This window comes from Arabidopsis thaliana, chromosome 3 (genome assembly GCF_000001735.4).
Source record: "Arabidopsis thaliana chromosome 3, partial sequence".
Classification (NCBI taxonomy): domain Eukaryota; kingdom Viridiplantae; phylum Streptophyta; class Magnoliopsida; order Brassicales; family Brassicaceae; genus Arabidopsis; species Arabidopsis thaliana.
The window spans coordinates 18480650-18492249 of NC_003074.8; the positions used below are offsets into that span (position 1 = coordinate 18480650).

Below are 11600 nucleotides of genomic sequence, written 5' to 3' on the forward strand. Positions count from 1 at the left end.
TATTTGTGATCTCCTCACATGAATTTCTTTGGAACCAAATTAATCCCAAACGATAGGATTCAATAATCAGTTAAAGTTTTGTAGTATTCGATAGTGGGTTAGAGTAATGTAGTGATGCAAACAAGAGTGCTAATCTATTGGGTCTATACATTGGATCAAATTTAATATATGGGCCGAACTATCATACCAAGCGTCATGCTTTGAAGAAAGTAGTTGAACCAAGCCATTATACCCTTTTAACTACTAACTAACCCATCTCAAATATCCAGATTTAAATTGGTGTCCATATTATATGAAATAAGTTAAGACTGATTTGCCAACAAGGCAACAACACCTTAATAAATTTAAACATCTAACTGAAAGAAATGTATTTAATCATCCAACTAGGTACATTTAAGAATAGATCACATTCATAATTTTGTTATTATCATTTACAACAGTCATCATGGATTTGTCTTCTCTTTGATCCTGTCTTAGTGTCTTGAAATCTTTGAGCATTTCTTCTTCTTCGTCTCTTATAATATATTTAAAAGGTTATATATTTACATATATACAACTTTGATTTCGATACTCTTGAGAATCCAATAATGAAAGCGAAAGTCATAGAGAAAGAGAACTGCTTCGTATGGTTGGTTAAGGCTCCTTTTCGTCTGTTGATCATGGCACGTGACGCCTACATACGAAGCATTACGTCATGCTCCGGCGCCGGAATTTATTCCGGTGGTGGATCATCTGGTTTTGGTCAACTCTCCGGAAACTTCCAAATCTGCGATCCGCCTAGCACCGCCCTTCCTCGAAGCTTTACCTTGACGTCGGCGGCACATGATCAAGGCTGTCTGACACGTGGCGGACAACCTACGATTGCAATGAGACAATCATTGTCCTTGGATCATCGGAAGAACAATAGATGCGTTGTTGTGATGGGAAGAATAGATGAGGAGATGTCTTGTGATGATGATGATGAGTTTCAAGAAGAAGACTCTTTTCTTGATTATGGTAATTGCGAGATTCTTACAAAAGAAATAGAAAAACCATCTGTTGACCAAAAACATAAGCCTCTAGGACGATTTTGATTTTGATTTTTAGGTTTATTATTAGGTTGTTGCATTGTGCTTATTGAGAAATATGGATCAAACACTTGAAAAGAAAAATCATTTTGTATCATTTAATATTATTTCTTGTATTACTTATAATTGATGTTAAAAAAAATTACATACGATTCTAAAAGTGGTGATGCAAATAATTCACATTGTTTTGTTAACAACCAATGCAGTTCTACATGATTTTAATATCATGAGTAATTTCTAAAAACAAATTACAACAAAAATTAATTTCTTTTAACCACAATAACTTCACAAAATTACAAACATAAAATACAAATTCAAAACCACAAGCACAAAAAATAATAATTTAGAAAGTTTATCAATTACTATTTTTGCTGTAAGAAAAAAAGTTTCTCAATTTTATTTTTGTCTGCAATATCTTTACAGATTCCAAAACAAAACAAAAAAACTATCTTTTTATTTATATATATATATATATATATATATATATAAATGTAAACTTCCTCATAAGTAAATTAACAAGAATATATATCAAACAAAATCTTGTAATTTTTTAATATAAATAAAGCTAAACCTTTACGAAGAAGAAAGACTCTGGTGATTGATTCTCCAAAGTCTAAACCTAGTAAAAGCCAAGTCTCATTCCTCGGGTGAACTCAACAACCGACGATGGCAGAACTAAGGTTATCAGAAACTCGAGACTTAACTAGGATCGAAAGAATCGGAGCACACTCACACATACGAGGTTTAGGTCTCGACTCAGTACTCGAGCCACGAGCCGTATCCGAAGGAATGGTTGGTCAAATCAAAGCACGTAAAGCCGCCGGAGTAACCCTCGAGTTGATCAGAGACGGCAAAATCTCGGGTCGGGCTATACTTATAGCGGGTCAACCCGGAACGGGTAAAATCGCAATAGCAATGGGTATAGCAAAATCACTTGGACAAGAAACACCATTCACTATGATTGCAGGAAGTGAGATCTTTTCTTTAGAGATGTCAAAGACTGAAGCTTTAACTCAAGCTTTTCGTAAAGCTATTGGTGTTAGGATCAAAGAAGAGACTGACGTGATAGAAGGAGAAGTTGTGACGATTTCGATTGATAGACCTGCTTCTTCTGGTGGTTCTGTGAAGAAGACTGGGAAGATAACAATGAAGACGACTGATATGGAATCTAATTTTGATTTGGGATGGAAATTGATTGAGCCATTGGATAAGGAGAAAGTACAGAGTGGTGATGTTATTGTTTTGGATAGGTTTTGTGGGAAGATTACTAAGCTTGGAAGATCTTTTACGAGGTCTAGAGATTTTGATGTTATGGGTTCAAAGACTAAGTTTGTGCAGTGCCCTGAAGGTGAGCTTGAGAAGAGGAAGGAGGTTTTGCATTCTGTCACACTTCATGAGATTGATGTTATTAATAGCAGGTTTGTTTCTTGATCTTGTTCTGTATTTGTCAATTGCTTAGTTTTAGGTTTAGGTTAAAAAGATTGCTTCTTTTTCACGTATTGATGCTTTTTCAAGTTCTTATTTGGATTCTTGTTTTCTTTCTGTTGTTTGCAGGACTCAAGGGTATCTAGCCCTCTTCACAGGTGATACAGGCGAGATTCGTTCAGAAACCCGAGAGCAAAGCGATACTAAAGTGGCAGAGTGGAGAGAAGAAGGGAAAGCTGAAATAGTACCTGGTGTTCTCTTCATTGATGAAGTCCATATGCTTGATATCGAATGCTTCTCTTTCCTGAATAGAGCTCTCGAAAACGATATGTCACCAATCCTGGTCGTGGCTACAAACAGAGGAATGACAACAATCCGAGGAACAAACCAGATATCAGCACATGGGATCCCAATCGATTTTCTTGACCGTCTTCTTATTATCACAACACAGCCTTACACACAAGACGAGATCAGAAATATTTTAGAGATCCGTTGCCAAGAAGAGGATGTGGAGATGAACGAGGAAGCGAAACAGCTTCTGACTTTGATCGGATGTAATACCTCGCTTAGGTACGCGATTCATCTAATCAATGCAGCTGCCCTAGCTTGCCTGAAACGTAAAGGGAAAGTCGTAGAGATTCAGGACATTGAGAGAGTTTATAGATTGTTTTTAGACACCAAGAGATCGATGCAGTACTTGGTTGAGCATGAGAGCGAGTACTTGTTTAGCGTGCCTATAAAAAACACACAGGAGGCTACTGCAGGAGAAGAAACAGAACACGAGGCCATGGAAGTTTGAGAATTTTGTTTTATTGCTTTTTCAAGAACTTATTTTTTCACCCCATTTTGTCATGGACTCATGGGACATGGTTGAACAAAAGATGGAATTTTTCAAGTTTTCGAGTTCTCATTGAGAGATAGACAACGTTTTGTACTGTGTTTTTGACGGAGCGATAAGATGGTATGACAAAAAGGTAAGATTGTGGAGACGTTTGAAGGGTTAATTGGTAAGGCTACCTAAGTTCTCACCTAATGTTTGTATTCAATTGGCTGATTATGGTGGAAAGATGGCGGTTTTGTGGGTCGAACAATCTCCTTGTAGTAACAACGGCTATAAGAATAAGATTTGGTGCGCGGAGATTGCTCTTGAAAAACAAGAAAGTTGTGAAATTTGGGGAGAAGTTGAGTGGTTTGGTCATGTGCTTACAGTTCCTTCAACATGTTTTGTTGCCAAGGTTATTGCTGCTACTGTTTGATGATGAATGAATGTGTCACAAAGCTTAAATATGTTTTTTTTTGGTGTATGCAGATATGATGATGACATGGCTTAATTTTGTCTCTTTTATTTATGTGACTGCTTTTACTTTCGTACGATTTCTTCATCCAAAAAACAAAACCCAGAAAAATCGATGAGTGACTCATCATCAGTCATTGTCCGAAGCTCAAATTTCATTGTCGTGATTCTCTTCCTCAACCTCGTCACTTTCTTCTCCCTTGTCTCCTCCAATGAACTTGTCTTTGGTAAGTTTGTGTCGGAATTGAATTATACTTTTAGGGCTTTCTTCAATTCTTTATGGGACTCGAATTTTGTAGTTTAGAATCACCAAATTTCAAACCTTTTTTTACATAATTAAGACAATTGCGATGAATTATATAAAAAAAGATCCAATTTTGTTGTTTATTAGCAGCTGTGGGTGAAACTGGTTCACTACAAGTGACTCCAAGAACAGAGGTGATATATTCACCTGGTCTGAAACGAGGTATAACATCGATATGTGAGAGATTACATATCCATGGATTACAAAGAAGACTTGAGCACATTGATAGATATGCACATTCACTAAAGTTGACTCTTTTGAGTAATAATGCTTCCAACAGTATCGACGTTTGCTTCCACAGGTAAAATCTAGTATCTGTGTAATCTCTATGAATCAATCTAGTATCTGTGAAATCTTAAAGTTTACTTCTTTCTGATTATAGGAATTCGTCGCGTGCAATTGGAATGTGTCCTGATAATCAGTGGAAGAGAGTGTCCAAAGGGTTACCTTGGGTTGGGATAATGTCACCTTTTGACTATAAGATTCTTGATATAAGAACATTTGGTGGCTCATCTAATGTCAGCACCGTGGAGTTGGTTGCTAAACAAGGTAGAGTGCTTGTGTTGTTTTGTGTTTTGCAAAATTCTAAAACTAAACAAAGTAGAGTTTGTATTTGCAGAGTTTTTCATATACCGGATTGTGTTTTTAATCATGGGGATAGTGTTACTGAGTTTGGCTTCTAGACTTAGCAAATCAGTTGCGTTTTACTATATCGGTGCAATGTCTATTGGGATTGTCATTCTTGTAACTCTTATCATTAATCAGGTAAAAGTTTTCATAACGCTATCTTTTGTTATATGTTTCATGGTTTTTTCTCTGGTTAACGTGATAAACGGTTGTGCAGGGGATAAAGCGTCTACCAACTAGAGGGAAGAGTCGTTTTCAGTTATTTTTCTACTCGTCTATGGTGAGAGTTGTCTTCTCTTTGAGTTCTTTTGTCGAACATGTACTAACCAAAGCCTTCTTTTATATTCTCAGATTGGTGTGGGAGGTTACTTTCTTCAATACATACGCGGTTTAGTTCAAGATTTGCTAATGCAGATAGAAATCAGTGAAGATTTGTACATCCCTGTATGTAAGTTTTGGTACTTGTTGTTATGTCACATATTCATATTCTGGTTTGATTAATCTTAAACGGCTTATGTAAAATTTTGCAGCTGGCGATTCTTTTGGTTGTGTTTGTATTTATGTTGGGAGCGTGGTCAGGATTTTGGACTGTCAAGAAATTTGTTGTGACAAAAGATGGTTCTGTTGACATTAGTACATCAATCTTTGTCTCTTGGTCCATCCGAGCTTTTGCTGTGGCTCTGATCCTTCAGGTACTTCGTTTTTTCTCTGCTTTTGCTTCTGATTCATCTTTGATTATAACCAAACCTTTTGGTGATTGAAGTCTTGATCTTGTGTTAATTAACAGAGCTCTTTAGATCCATTACTTGCTGGAGGAGCGTTGATAACTGGAATTCTCATCTCATTGATTCTAAAGAGTATTAGCAGAAAGCTGTTAGCTCAAAGAATATATGAGCAAGATGATGAAACTGAGAGTTGTAGCCCCGGCTTGATCCATGCTACCTCGTTTGCTTCTCCTCTTCCTAGAGGTTTTGATTTTTTCTCTTTGTGTCTCTAGTGGTCTGATTTCTTTATACTAGTCCCTTTATCTCGTAATGTTGTTCTTGAAGAACCGGTTTTTCTTCTGTAAATGGTTTTTGCAGGTTCCAACAAGAAGTTGAGGACAGTACCATTATCTGAGTCAGATATCTTTCCTTCTTCATTCCACAAAACACCAGAAGGGAGAAGGAAGCTAACGAAGGAAGAGTTGCAAAAATTCACTAAAGAGAGCACGGAAAATGCATTGAAGGAATTGGTTTCTTCACCTGGTTTTGGCGAATGGGCGGTGAAAAATGCTAAAAGAATCACTGTAAATCCGATAAAGGAATCGTCAAGTAAATAGGGTGATACTGTTAAGCGCAGAAGAAGGTTCCTCTGGTTCTGAAAAGCAAGCAGCTAGGGGAACTTCTGAACCAGTCGGAGAGTGTAGTAGGTTGCTTGTGAACAAAGCAACAAGCCTTGCTTATATATAGTCTTCTGGAAAAGAACTAATGAGCAAGGCGAAAAAGTTGAGAGATTAACTTCTAAATCAACAAAATGTAACCTTTGACATAAATTGATATTGACCAATAAGATCATACGTTTCCATGTGTGTAGTCATCAATGATGTGAAACTCAATACTATAGTGTATTTTATTTGAATGGACGATGATAGTTGGTATAATAAAGGAGGAAATAAATAAAGTCATCTTTTTGTTATTTAACGGCTGAAATTTCAATAGCAATTTAATTTGAATGATTCCAGTTCCACAAATATGAGTTGGTCATCTATATCACATGTAAGTTTTCTTAGTTATATTTAAAAATCATTAAAATCTAAGAGTAGTCCTTGGAGAGAACATGTCTCTTGTCTCCTAAACCTCCTTTATTATCCATCATCATTGTCACTAACCCTATTATTATTCCATTCACAGCGAAGAAAAAGAAGCAAAGAGTTCGTTATAAAGAAAGAAATAAACCCTCAGATAAGAGCATAACAGAGAAGAAGAAGAAGATGTCTTATCAAGACCCACAACATCCCGTTAGTGCTCCTCCTCCTCAAGGTAATTCCCAATTTTTTCCAAGTTTTTAGGGTATTTTTGTTTCTTGTTTCTTAAGTTTCGATGTTGTTGTTTTGTCAGGGTATCCTCCTAAGGAAGGATATCCACCAGCAGGGTATCCTCCACCAGCAGGTTATCCTCCACCACAATATCCTCAAGCGGGATATCCTCCAGCAGGTTATCCTCCACCGCAGCAAGGATACGGTCAAGGATATCCAGCACAAGGCTATCCTCCACCGCAATATCCTCAAGGTCATCCACCACAATATCCTTATCAAGGTCCTCCACCACCGCATTATGGTCAGGCTCCACCGAAAAATAAGAAAGATAAGAAGGATTCAGGAGGCTTCATGGAAGGATGGTGCGTTGACCAATTATCTCTCTCTTTTTATATTAACATATAGTTTTGAATACTTGAAGCTGATGATATACCTTTTTTTGGTTCATTATTCATAAATTTTGGTATGGAGTAATATGGATATTCAAAGTCTATATGTTTGGTACTTATAAAATGTGTATTTGTTTTGTATTACAGTTTGGCTATGCTCTGCTGTTGCGTTCTCTTGGAAGCTTGCTTTTGATCGGAAGATGAGCTGATATTTGCCGTTGACCGTCTTGAGGATGCTATTCAATTTTGTCAAACATGTTAAAAAGACGTGTTTGATATACATTTTAGATCTCTTCTTCTGGTTATGTGTGTCCACGTTTTGGGTTTGTTTCTTTAATTTTCTTTAATTTTATGAATGAATCCGAATTTGACTTGAGGTCTTGTTTACTTTCATGACTATTGATTGATTCAGGGTATGTTACCCATCTTTTGTATATGTGTGTTTTATCTTTTGTATAAAAGCCATTCATTCTTTCCAACTAGAGGAACACAAAAAAAGAAAGCAACCCAATTTTGTTCTCTTTCTCATCAAAAATGTAAGAAGAAGTGACTGTATCAACGTGATCAAAACTTAGCATTACCATCAAACTTATATAAATTTATACTTACGGTCCGATATATTTCCATTTTCCGTCTCAAACATATATGTCACATCCACCATTCCTCGGTTGATCAACTATTCAATGTACAAATTTTTATAAAAATACTACTAAATCGTATATAATCTTGAGTCTTCACTTCTTATATTTAATGTAAGAGAGTGGTTTAGTATCCACCGATTAACTCGGTTCAAACCAAAAATACACCAAAATGATATGACTGAATTGTGAAATCAGTCCAAGAACTAAAAGTCGATGAGCTCGGCATCGACCTCCATGAAGATAAGGAAAGATTCACTCAAATCTTAAGAAATAATACGGTAAAGAATATTAGACATATTCCCATCCGAAAAATAAGAAGCTCGATGACCAAACAAAAAATCCGTAATTCTATTTTCGAAAACCCTAAATTTATTATATTACTAAAAAATCTCTTGTAATTGTCAAGTTTACTCTCAAAAATCATTTTTCTTGAATCTCTTGTTTACTCTAATTTCTACTTTGCTTTTACTCGCATTGTTAATTTAATTTCATAAATTAATCCCTAATAGATCAAATGGGTGTATTTTTGCAATTATAAAGTTTAAGACGAATTTGTAAAAATGAAGATAATAAAGGGCTCCCAGTAAAGCACCTCAAAATCGATACATACTTCATCCTCCAACATGCGTAGGTGAATCGAAAGATTAAAGGTCAAATTTTTGTGTCTTCTCTTCCTCTGTCTCATGCCACAATTTTTAGATTTCAAACTTTGATCCATGACACTCTCCATAGCTTCCTCTCTCATTCCCTTCAGCTTTCTCAGGCATGTCTTCTTCTTCCTCTTCTTCTCCTTGTTAATTTCCCCATTTCCCTGATCGAAAGCTTTAATCTTTTTCTCGTGCGTGTCTTCGTAATCTCTGGCGTTTCTATTGAATTACTAATGCAATTGAAAAACTTGGGGATTTCATTATAAAGTATTGATCTTTGTGATGTTTTCATCTGTTCACAGAGAATTGAAGTCGAGACATTAGAAGTGTTTGTTGTGTGTGTGTGTGTGTTTCTATAGAATTTTTGAATTTTGTGATAAAATTGTGTGAATGGGAGCTCCAAAGCTGAAGTGGACACCAGAAGAAGAAACAGCTCTTAAAGCTGGAGTACTTAAACATGGAACTGGAAAATGGCGTACCATTCTCTCAGATCCTGTGTATAGCACAATTCTGAAGTCTCGTTCTAATGTGGATCTCAAGGTAAAAACATCAACAACTTTAAAGTGAAGAGAGATTATAGAAAAGTTCGAAACTTATACTATTGTTGTTGTCTACAGGACAAATGGAGAAATATAAGTGTAACAGCTTTATGGGGATCTAGGAAGAAGGCTAAGCTTGCTCTTAAAAGAACTCCTTTGTCGGGTAGTAGGCAAGACGATAACGCTACAGCTATTACCATTGTGTCTTTAGCTAATGGTGATGTAGGAGGACAACAGATTGATGCACCATCTCCTCCTGCAGGTTCTTGTGAACCTCCAAGACCTTCTACAAGGTTTGGTCTCTCTTCTTGTATTTGTATGAATTCTTGATGCTGTGAATGTGGAATATGGGAATAGTGAGGAATATAATAGGCTTGTTTTAATGTGTTTGTTGTAGTGTGGATAAGATTATATTGGAGGCTATTACCAGCTTGAAGAGACCATTTGGTCCTGACGGAAAGTCGATCTTGATGTATATAGAGGTACAATGAAGTTTTCCTTCTGTGTTTATTCGTTGTGTCTGTAAATAGTTAAGCATTGCTTACTGCATCTATATACAATCATCAAGGTCTTAGTGTTGCTGTAAATTTTCAGGAGAATTTCAAGATGCAACCGGATATGAAACGGCTTGTGACTTCAAGGCTGAAGTATTTGACAAATGTTGGAACATTAGTTAAGGTATAAAGAGAGATACTTTGATCGAAATTTCCTCTTGCAAATGTCACAAATTTAGCACTGACTTAACAATGGTTTTCTTGCGTTTGTTCTCACCTTTCAGAAAAAGCACAAATACAGGATTTCTCAGAATTATATGGCTGAAGGAGAAGGACAAAGGTCTCCTCAACTCTTGTTGGAAGGAAACAAGGAAAACACTCCGAAACCGGAGGAGAATGGCGTCAAAAATCTTACTAAATCCCAAGTAGGTGGAGAAGTTATGATAATGGGTATGACAGAAAAAGAAGCTGCTGCAGCAGCTGCAAGAGCTGTGGCAGAAGCAGAATTTGCAATGGCAGAAGCTGAAGAAGCAGCAAGAGAGGCAGATAAAGCAGAAGCCGAAGCTGAAGCTGCCCATATTTTTGCAAAAGCGGCGATGAAAGCTGTGAAGTATAGAATGCATAGCCAAACTCGGTAAGAATTAAGAAAATCATTGATGTTGTATCGGTTGATATATCTTCAATTCTTCATGTTATGTCAAGTTTCGATCTTGCATCGAAATCAACATTTTACAATCGCCGCAGTGTTTTTAGTCAGTAACAGTGTCTTCTAACTCAGATGATTATGTAAAACCTGTTCCTTCTCTTGCTTCTGTTGATCTGGTTTTGTTAGTAACTTCACAGGTTTCTCGTGAACCATTTTGAAACTGGTTTGAAAAGATATAAATAAGGCCTTTGATTTGTATACAGAGCTTATTTCCGTTTCCTTGGATTTTTAGAAGTTGAAAAATTGAGACACTTATGTTTTTGTTGCAAAGCCTTAAGAATAGAAAACAACCTCTTGAGCAAACTAGACCAGACCAGACCAGCAGGTGAGACAGAAGACAAATAAAGACAAACTCTTGTTTCACGCGAAATTAGTTCAAGACTCATCATCATCATTAACCAGACAACAGAGGACGAGTAAGAAGATCAAGAAGAGAGAACATATGATGTTCTTGTTGAAGTTTAGTTCTTTGATTTTGAGTGATTTACAAGCCAATCAGTGAGCTGATCAATGGTGGTAGGGTTCTTGCAGGATATCATGAGACAGCAGACTTCTCTACTTGTAACCGAACTAAGCCCCCTGCAACAAAAACAAGGCAAGAAGCATAATCAGATCGAGCTAAATGAGATGCCTTTAGTGCTGTTTTTGGAGTGTTCAGATGAATAAAGAGCTATACATTTCTTCTGTCAAGGCTTCTTTGGAAAGAGCTCCATGTATGTCAATCTTGTTCCCAAGAACCAAAAGAGGAATACCAATAAGCGAAGCATTGCTCAACAAATCATGGAGTTCACTTCTCGAGACACTCAAGTTTTCAGTATCTGCAGCATCAACTACGTACCTAGAAATTGGAATCAACATGAAACCAAGTTGTGAATAAGCCAAGCAATAAAGATAACAGAGAAACCTGCCTCTAAGATCCTTACACAATCATAGAAACAGCGCGACAGTAACGTTCCCACATGCAGCGGAATCTTGGTTGACCACCAAGATCCCATAGTCTGATTGCAACATTTTCTTTTGTCACTTTCCTCATGTTAAACCCGACCTGATAAACCCACAAAGACGAATCTCTTCATGTTGTTCCAAAAAAAAAAAACAGGTTTTGGATCGAAAACCGTATTTGATCAAAGATGCAGTGTAACAATTACCGTAGGAATCATGTCTTCACTGTATTCACCAGTCTAAACAAGTAAAAAGACATCATTATATCCCCAACCACCATCATATAAGTGTTAAAGAGATTATCAAAATGGAAGCATAGTATACTTACTGCAACAACATTAACAAGTGATGTCTTTCCTGAATTTTGAAGTCCTACCAAAGAAAGCTCCATTTCTTTTGCTTGAAGATTAGGCTGCAAAGTCATATTGATCGAAACAAACAAATGAATAGGTCCTCCTCAAAATGTCAACTAAGAGAAGAAGAGAGAGCACTAAGTTATTGTCTTTTT

The 11600-nt window shown here is 36.6% G+C and overlaps 6 protein-coding genes and 1 pseudogene across 11 annotated transcripts; 6 read left to right on the forward strand and 1 right to left on the reverse strand.

The window, feature by feature from the left end:
* The first annotated feature begins 377 nt into the window (after nt 1–377).
* AT3G49820 (uncharacterized protein) lies at nt 378–1172 on the forward strand. The gene has a single exon (NM_114842.2). It carries the CDS (start codon nt 588–590, stop codon nt 1071–1073), a length of 486 nt encoding a protein of 161 aa, NP_190551.1. The 5' UTR covers nt 378–587; the 3' UTR covers nt 1074–1172.
* A 427-nt stretch (nt 1173–1599) lies between these two features.
* AT3G49830 (P-loop containing nucleoside triphosphate hydrolases superfamily protein) lies at nt 1600–3331 on the forward strand. The gene is made up of 2 exons (NM_114843.2): nt 1600–2485; nt 2622–3331. The coding sequence occupies exons 1-2, from the start codon at nt 1734–1736 to the stop codon at nt 3289–3291; spliced, it is 1422 nt and encodes a 473-aa protein (NP_190552.1). The 5' UTR covers nt 1600–1733; the 3' UTR covers nt 3292–3331.
* Nucleotides 3332–3371: 40 nt separating this feature from the next.
* On the forward strand, nt 3372–3844 carry AT3G49832 (annotated as a pseudogene). Of its 2 annotated transcripts, one of them has the most exons (2): nt 3372–3727; nt 3802–3844. The 2 variants fall into 2 exon arrangements; another variant differs by having other exon boundaries at nt 3372–3844.
* Nucleotides 3845–3863: 19 nt separating this feature from the next.
* AT3G49840 (transmembrane protein (DUF2215)) lies at nt 3864–6394 on the forward strand (the record flags this gene model as incomplete). 2 transcript variants are annotated; one of them, NM_114844.4, is made up of 9 exons in its annotated part: nt 3864–4013; nt 4181–4391; nt 4473–4639; nt 4710–4855; nt 4935–4997; nt 5069–5161; nt 5248–5409; nt 5505–5685; nt 5800–6394. In NM_114844.4, the coding sequence occupies 9 exons, from the start codon at nt 3902–3904 to the stop codon at nt 6036–6038; spliced, it is 1374 nt and encodes a 457-aa protein (NP_190553.3). In that variant the 3' UTR covers nt 6039–6394. The 2 variants fall into 2 exon arrangements, with proteins under 2 accessions (NP_190553.3, NP_001325564.1); NM_001339440.1 differs by having other exon boundaries at nt 3902–4013; nt 4178–4391.
* An 86-nt stretch (nt 6395–6480) lies between these two features.
* WIH3 (cysteine-rich TM module stress tolerance protein) lies at nt 6481–7732 on the forward strand. 2 transcript variants are annotated; one of them, NM_001125333.2, is made up of 3 exons: nt 6481–6738; nt 6817–7096; nt 7271–7732. In NM_001125333.2, the coding sequence occupies exons 1-3, from the start codon at nt 6690–6692 to the stop codon at nt 7314–7316; spliced, it is 375 nt and encodes a 124-aa protein (NP_001118805.1). In that variant the 5' UTR covers nt 6481–6689; the 3' UTR covers nt 7317–7732. The 2 variants fall into 2 exon arrangements, with proteins under 2 accessions (NP_001118805.1, NP_001325563.1); NM_001339441.1 differs by lacking the exon at nt 6481–6738 and having other exon boundaries at nt 6762–7096; nt 7271–7649.
* A 611-nt stretch (nt 7733–8343) lies between these two features.
* On the forward strand, nt 8344–10348 carry TRB3 (telomere repeat binding factor 3). 2 transcript variants are annotated; one of them, NM_114845.5, is made up of 6 exons: nt 8344–8527; nt 8714–8951; nt 9029–9243; nt 9348–9432; nt 9545–9628; nt 9729–10347. In NM_114845.5, exons 2-6 carry the CDS (start codon nt 8802–8804, stop codon nt 10080–10082), a joined length of 888 nt encoding a protein of 295 aa, NP_190554.1. In that variant the 5' UTR covers nt 8344–8527; nt 8714–8801; the 3' UTR covers nt 10083–10347. The 2 variants fall into 2 exon arrangements, with proteins under 2 accessions (NP_190554.1, NP_001326904.1); NM_001339442.1 differs by having other exon boundaries at nt 8385–8951; nt 9729–10348.
* Nucleotides 10349–10434: 86 nt separating this feature from the next.
* On the reverse strand, nt 10435–11592 carry ARLA1B (ADP-ribosylation factor-like A1B). The gene is made up of 5 exons (NM_114846.4): nt 11421–11592; nt 11299–11331; nt 11074–11195; nt 10827–10988; nt 10435–10729 (listed from the first exon to the last, which is right to left on the reverse strand). The coding sequence occupies exons 1-5, from the start codon at nt 11514–11516 to the stop codon at nt 10612–10614; spliced, it is 531 nt and encodes a 176-aa protein (NP_190555.2). The 5' UTR covers nt 11517–11592; the 3' UTR covers nt 10435–10611.
* Between the last annotated feature and the right edge of the window lie 8 nt (nt 11593–11600).

Bases quoted from the DNA above. Each gene is read 5' to 3' on its own strand.
- TRB3 (NM_114845.5), top strand. From the start codon at position 8,802: ATGGGAGCTCCAAAGCTGAAGTGGACACCAGAAGAAGAAACAGCTCTT. The intron at 9,244-9,347 runs GTTTGGTCTCTC...TGTTTGTTGTAG, and splicing joins CCTCCAAGACCTTCTACAAG to TGTGGATAAGATTATATTGG. The intron at 9,433-9,544 runs GTACAATGAAGT...GTAAATTTTCAG, and splicing joins CGATCTTGATGTATATAGAG to GAGAATTTCAAGATGCAACC.
- AT3G49830 (NM_114843.2), top strand. From the start codon at position 1,734: ATGGCAGAACTAAGGTTATCAGAAACTCGAGACTTAACTAGGATCGAA. The intron at 2,486-2,621 runs GTTTGTTTCTTG...TGTTGTTTGCAG, and splicing joins ATTGATGTTATTAATAGCAG to GACTCAAGGGTATCTAGCCC.
- ARLA1B (NM_114846.4), bottom strand. From the start codon at position 11,516: ATGACTTTGCAGCCTAATCTTCAAGCAAAAGAAATGGAGCTTTCTTTG. The intron at 11,332-11,420 runs GTAAGTATACTA...TTACTTGTTTAG, and splicing joins CACTTGTTAATGTTGTTGCA to ACTGGTGAATACAGTGAAGA. The intron at 10,730-10,826 runs GTATAGCTCTTT...TTTTTGTTGCAG, and splicing joins GAAGCCTTGACAGAAGAAAT to GGGGCTTAGTTCGGTTACAA.
- AT3G49820 (NM_114842.2), top strand. From the start codon at position 588: ATGAAAGCGAAAGTCATAGAGAAAGAGAACTGCTTCGTATGGTTGGTT.
- WIH3 (NM_001125333.2), top strand. From the start codon at position 6,690: ATGTCTTATCAAGACCCACAACATCCCGTTAGTGCTCCTCCTCCTCAA. The intron at 6,739-6,816 runs GTAATTCCCAAT...TTGTTTTGTCAG, and splicing joins TAGTGCTCCTCCTCCTCAAG to GGTATCCTCCTAAGGAAGGA. The intron at 7,097-7,270 runs GTGCGTTGACCA...TTTGTATTACAG, and splicing joins GGAGGCTTCATGGAAGGATG to TTTGGCTATGCTCTGCTGTT.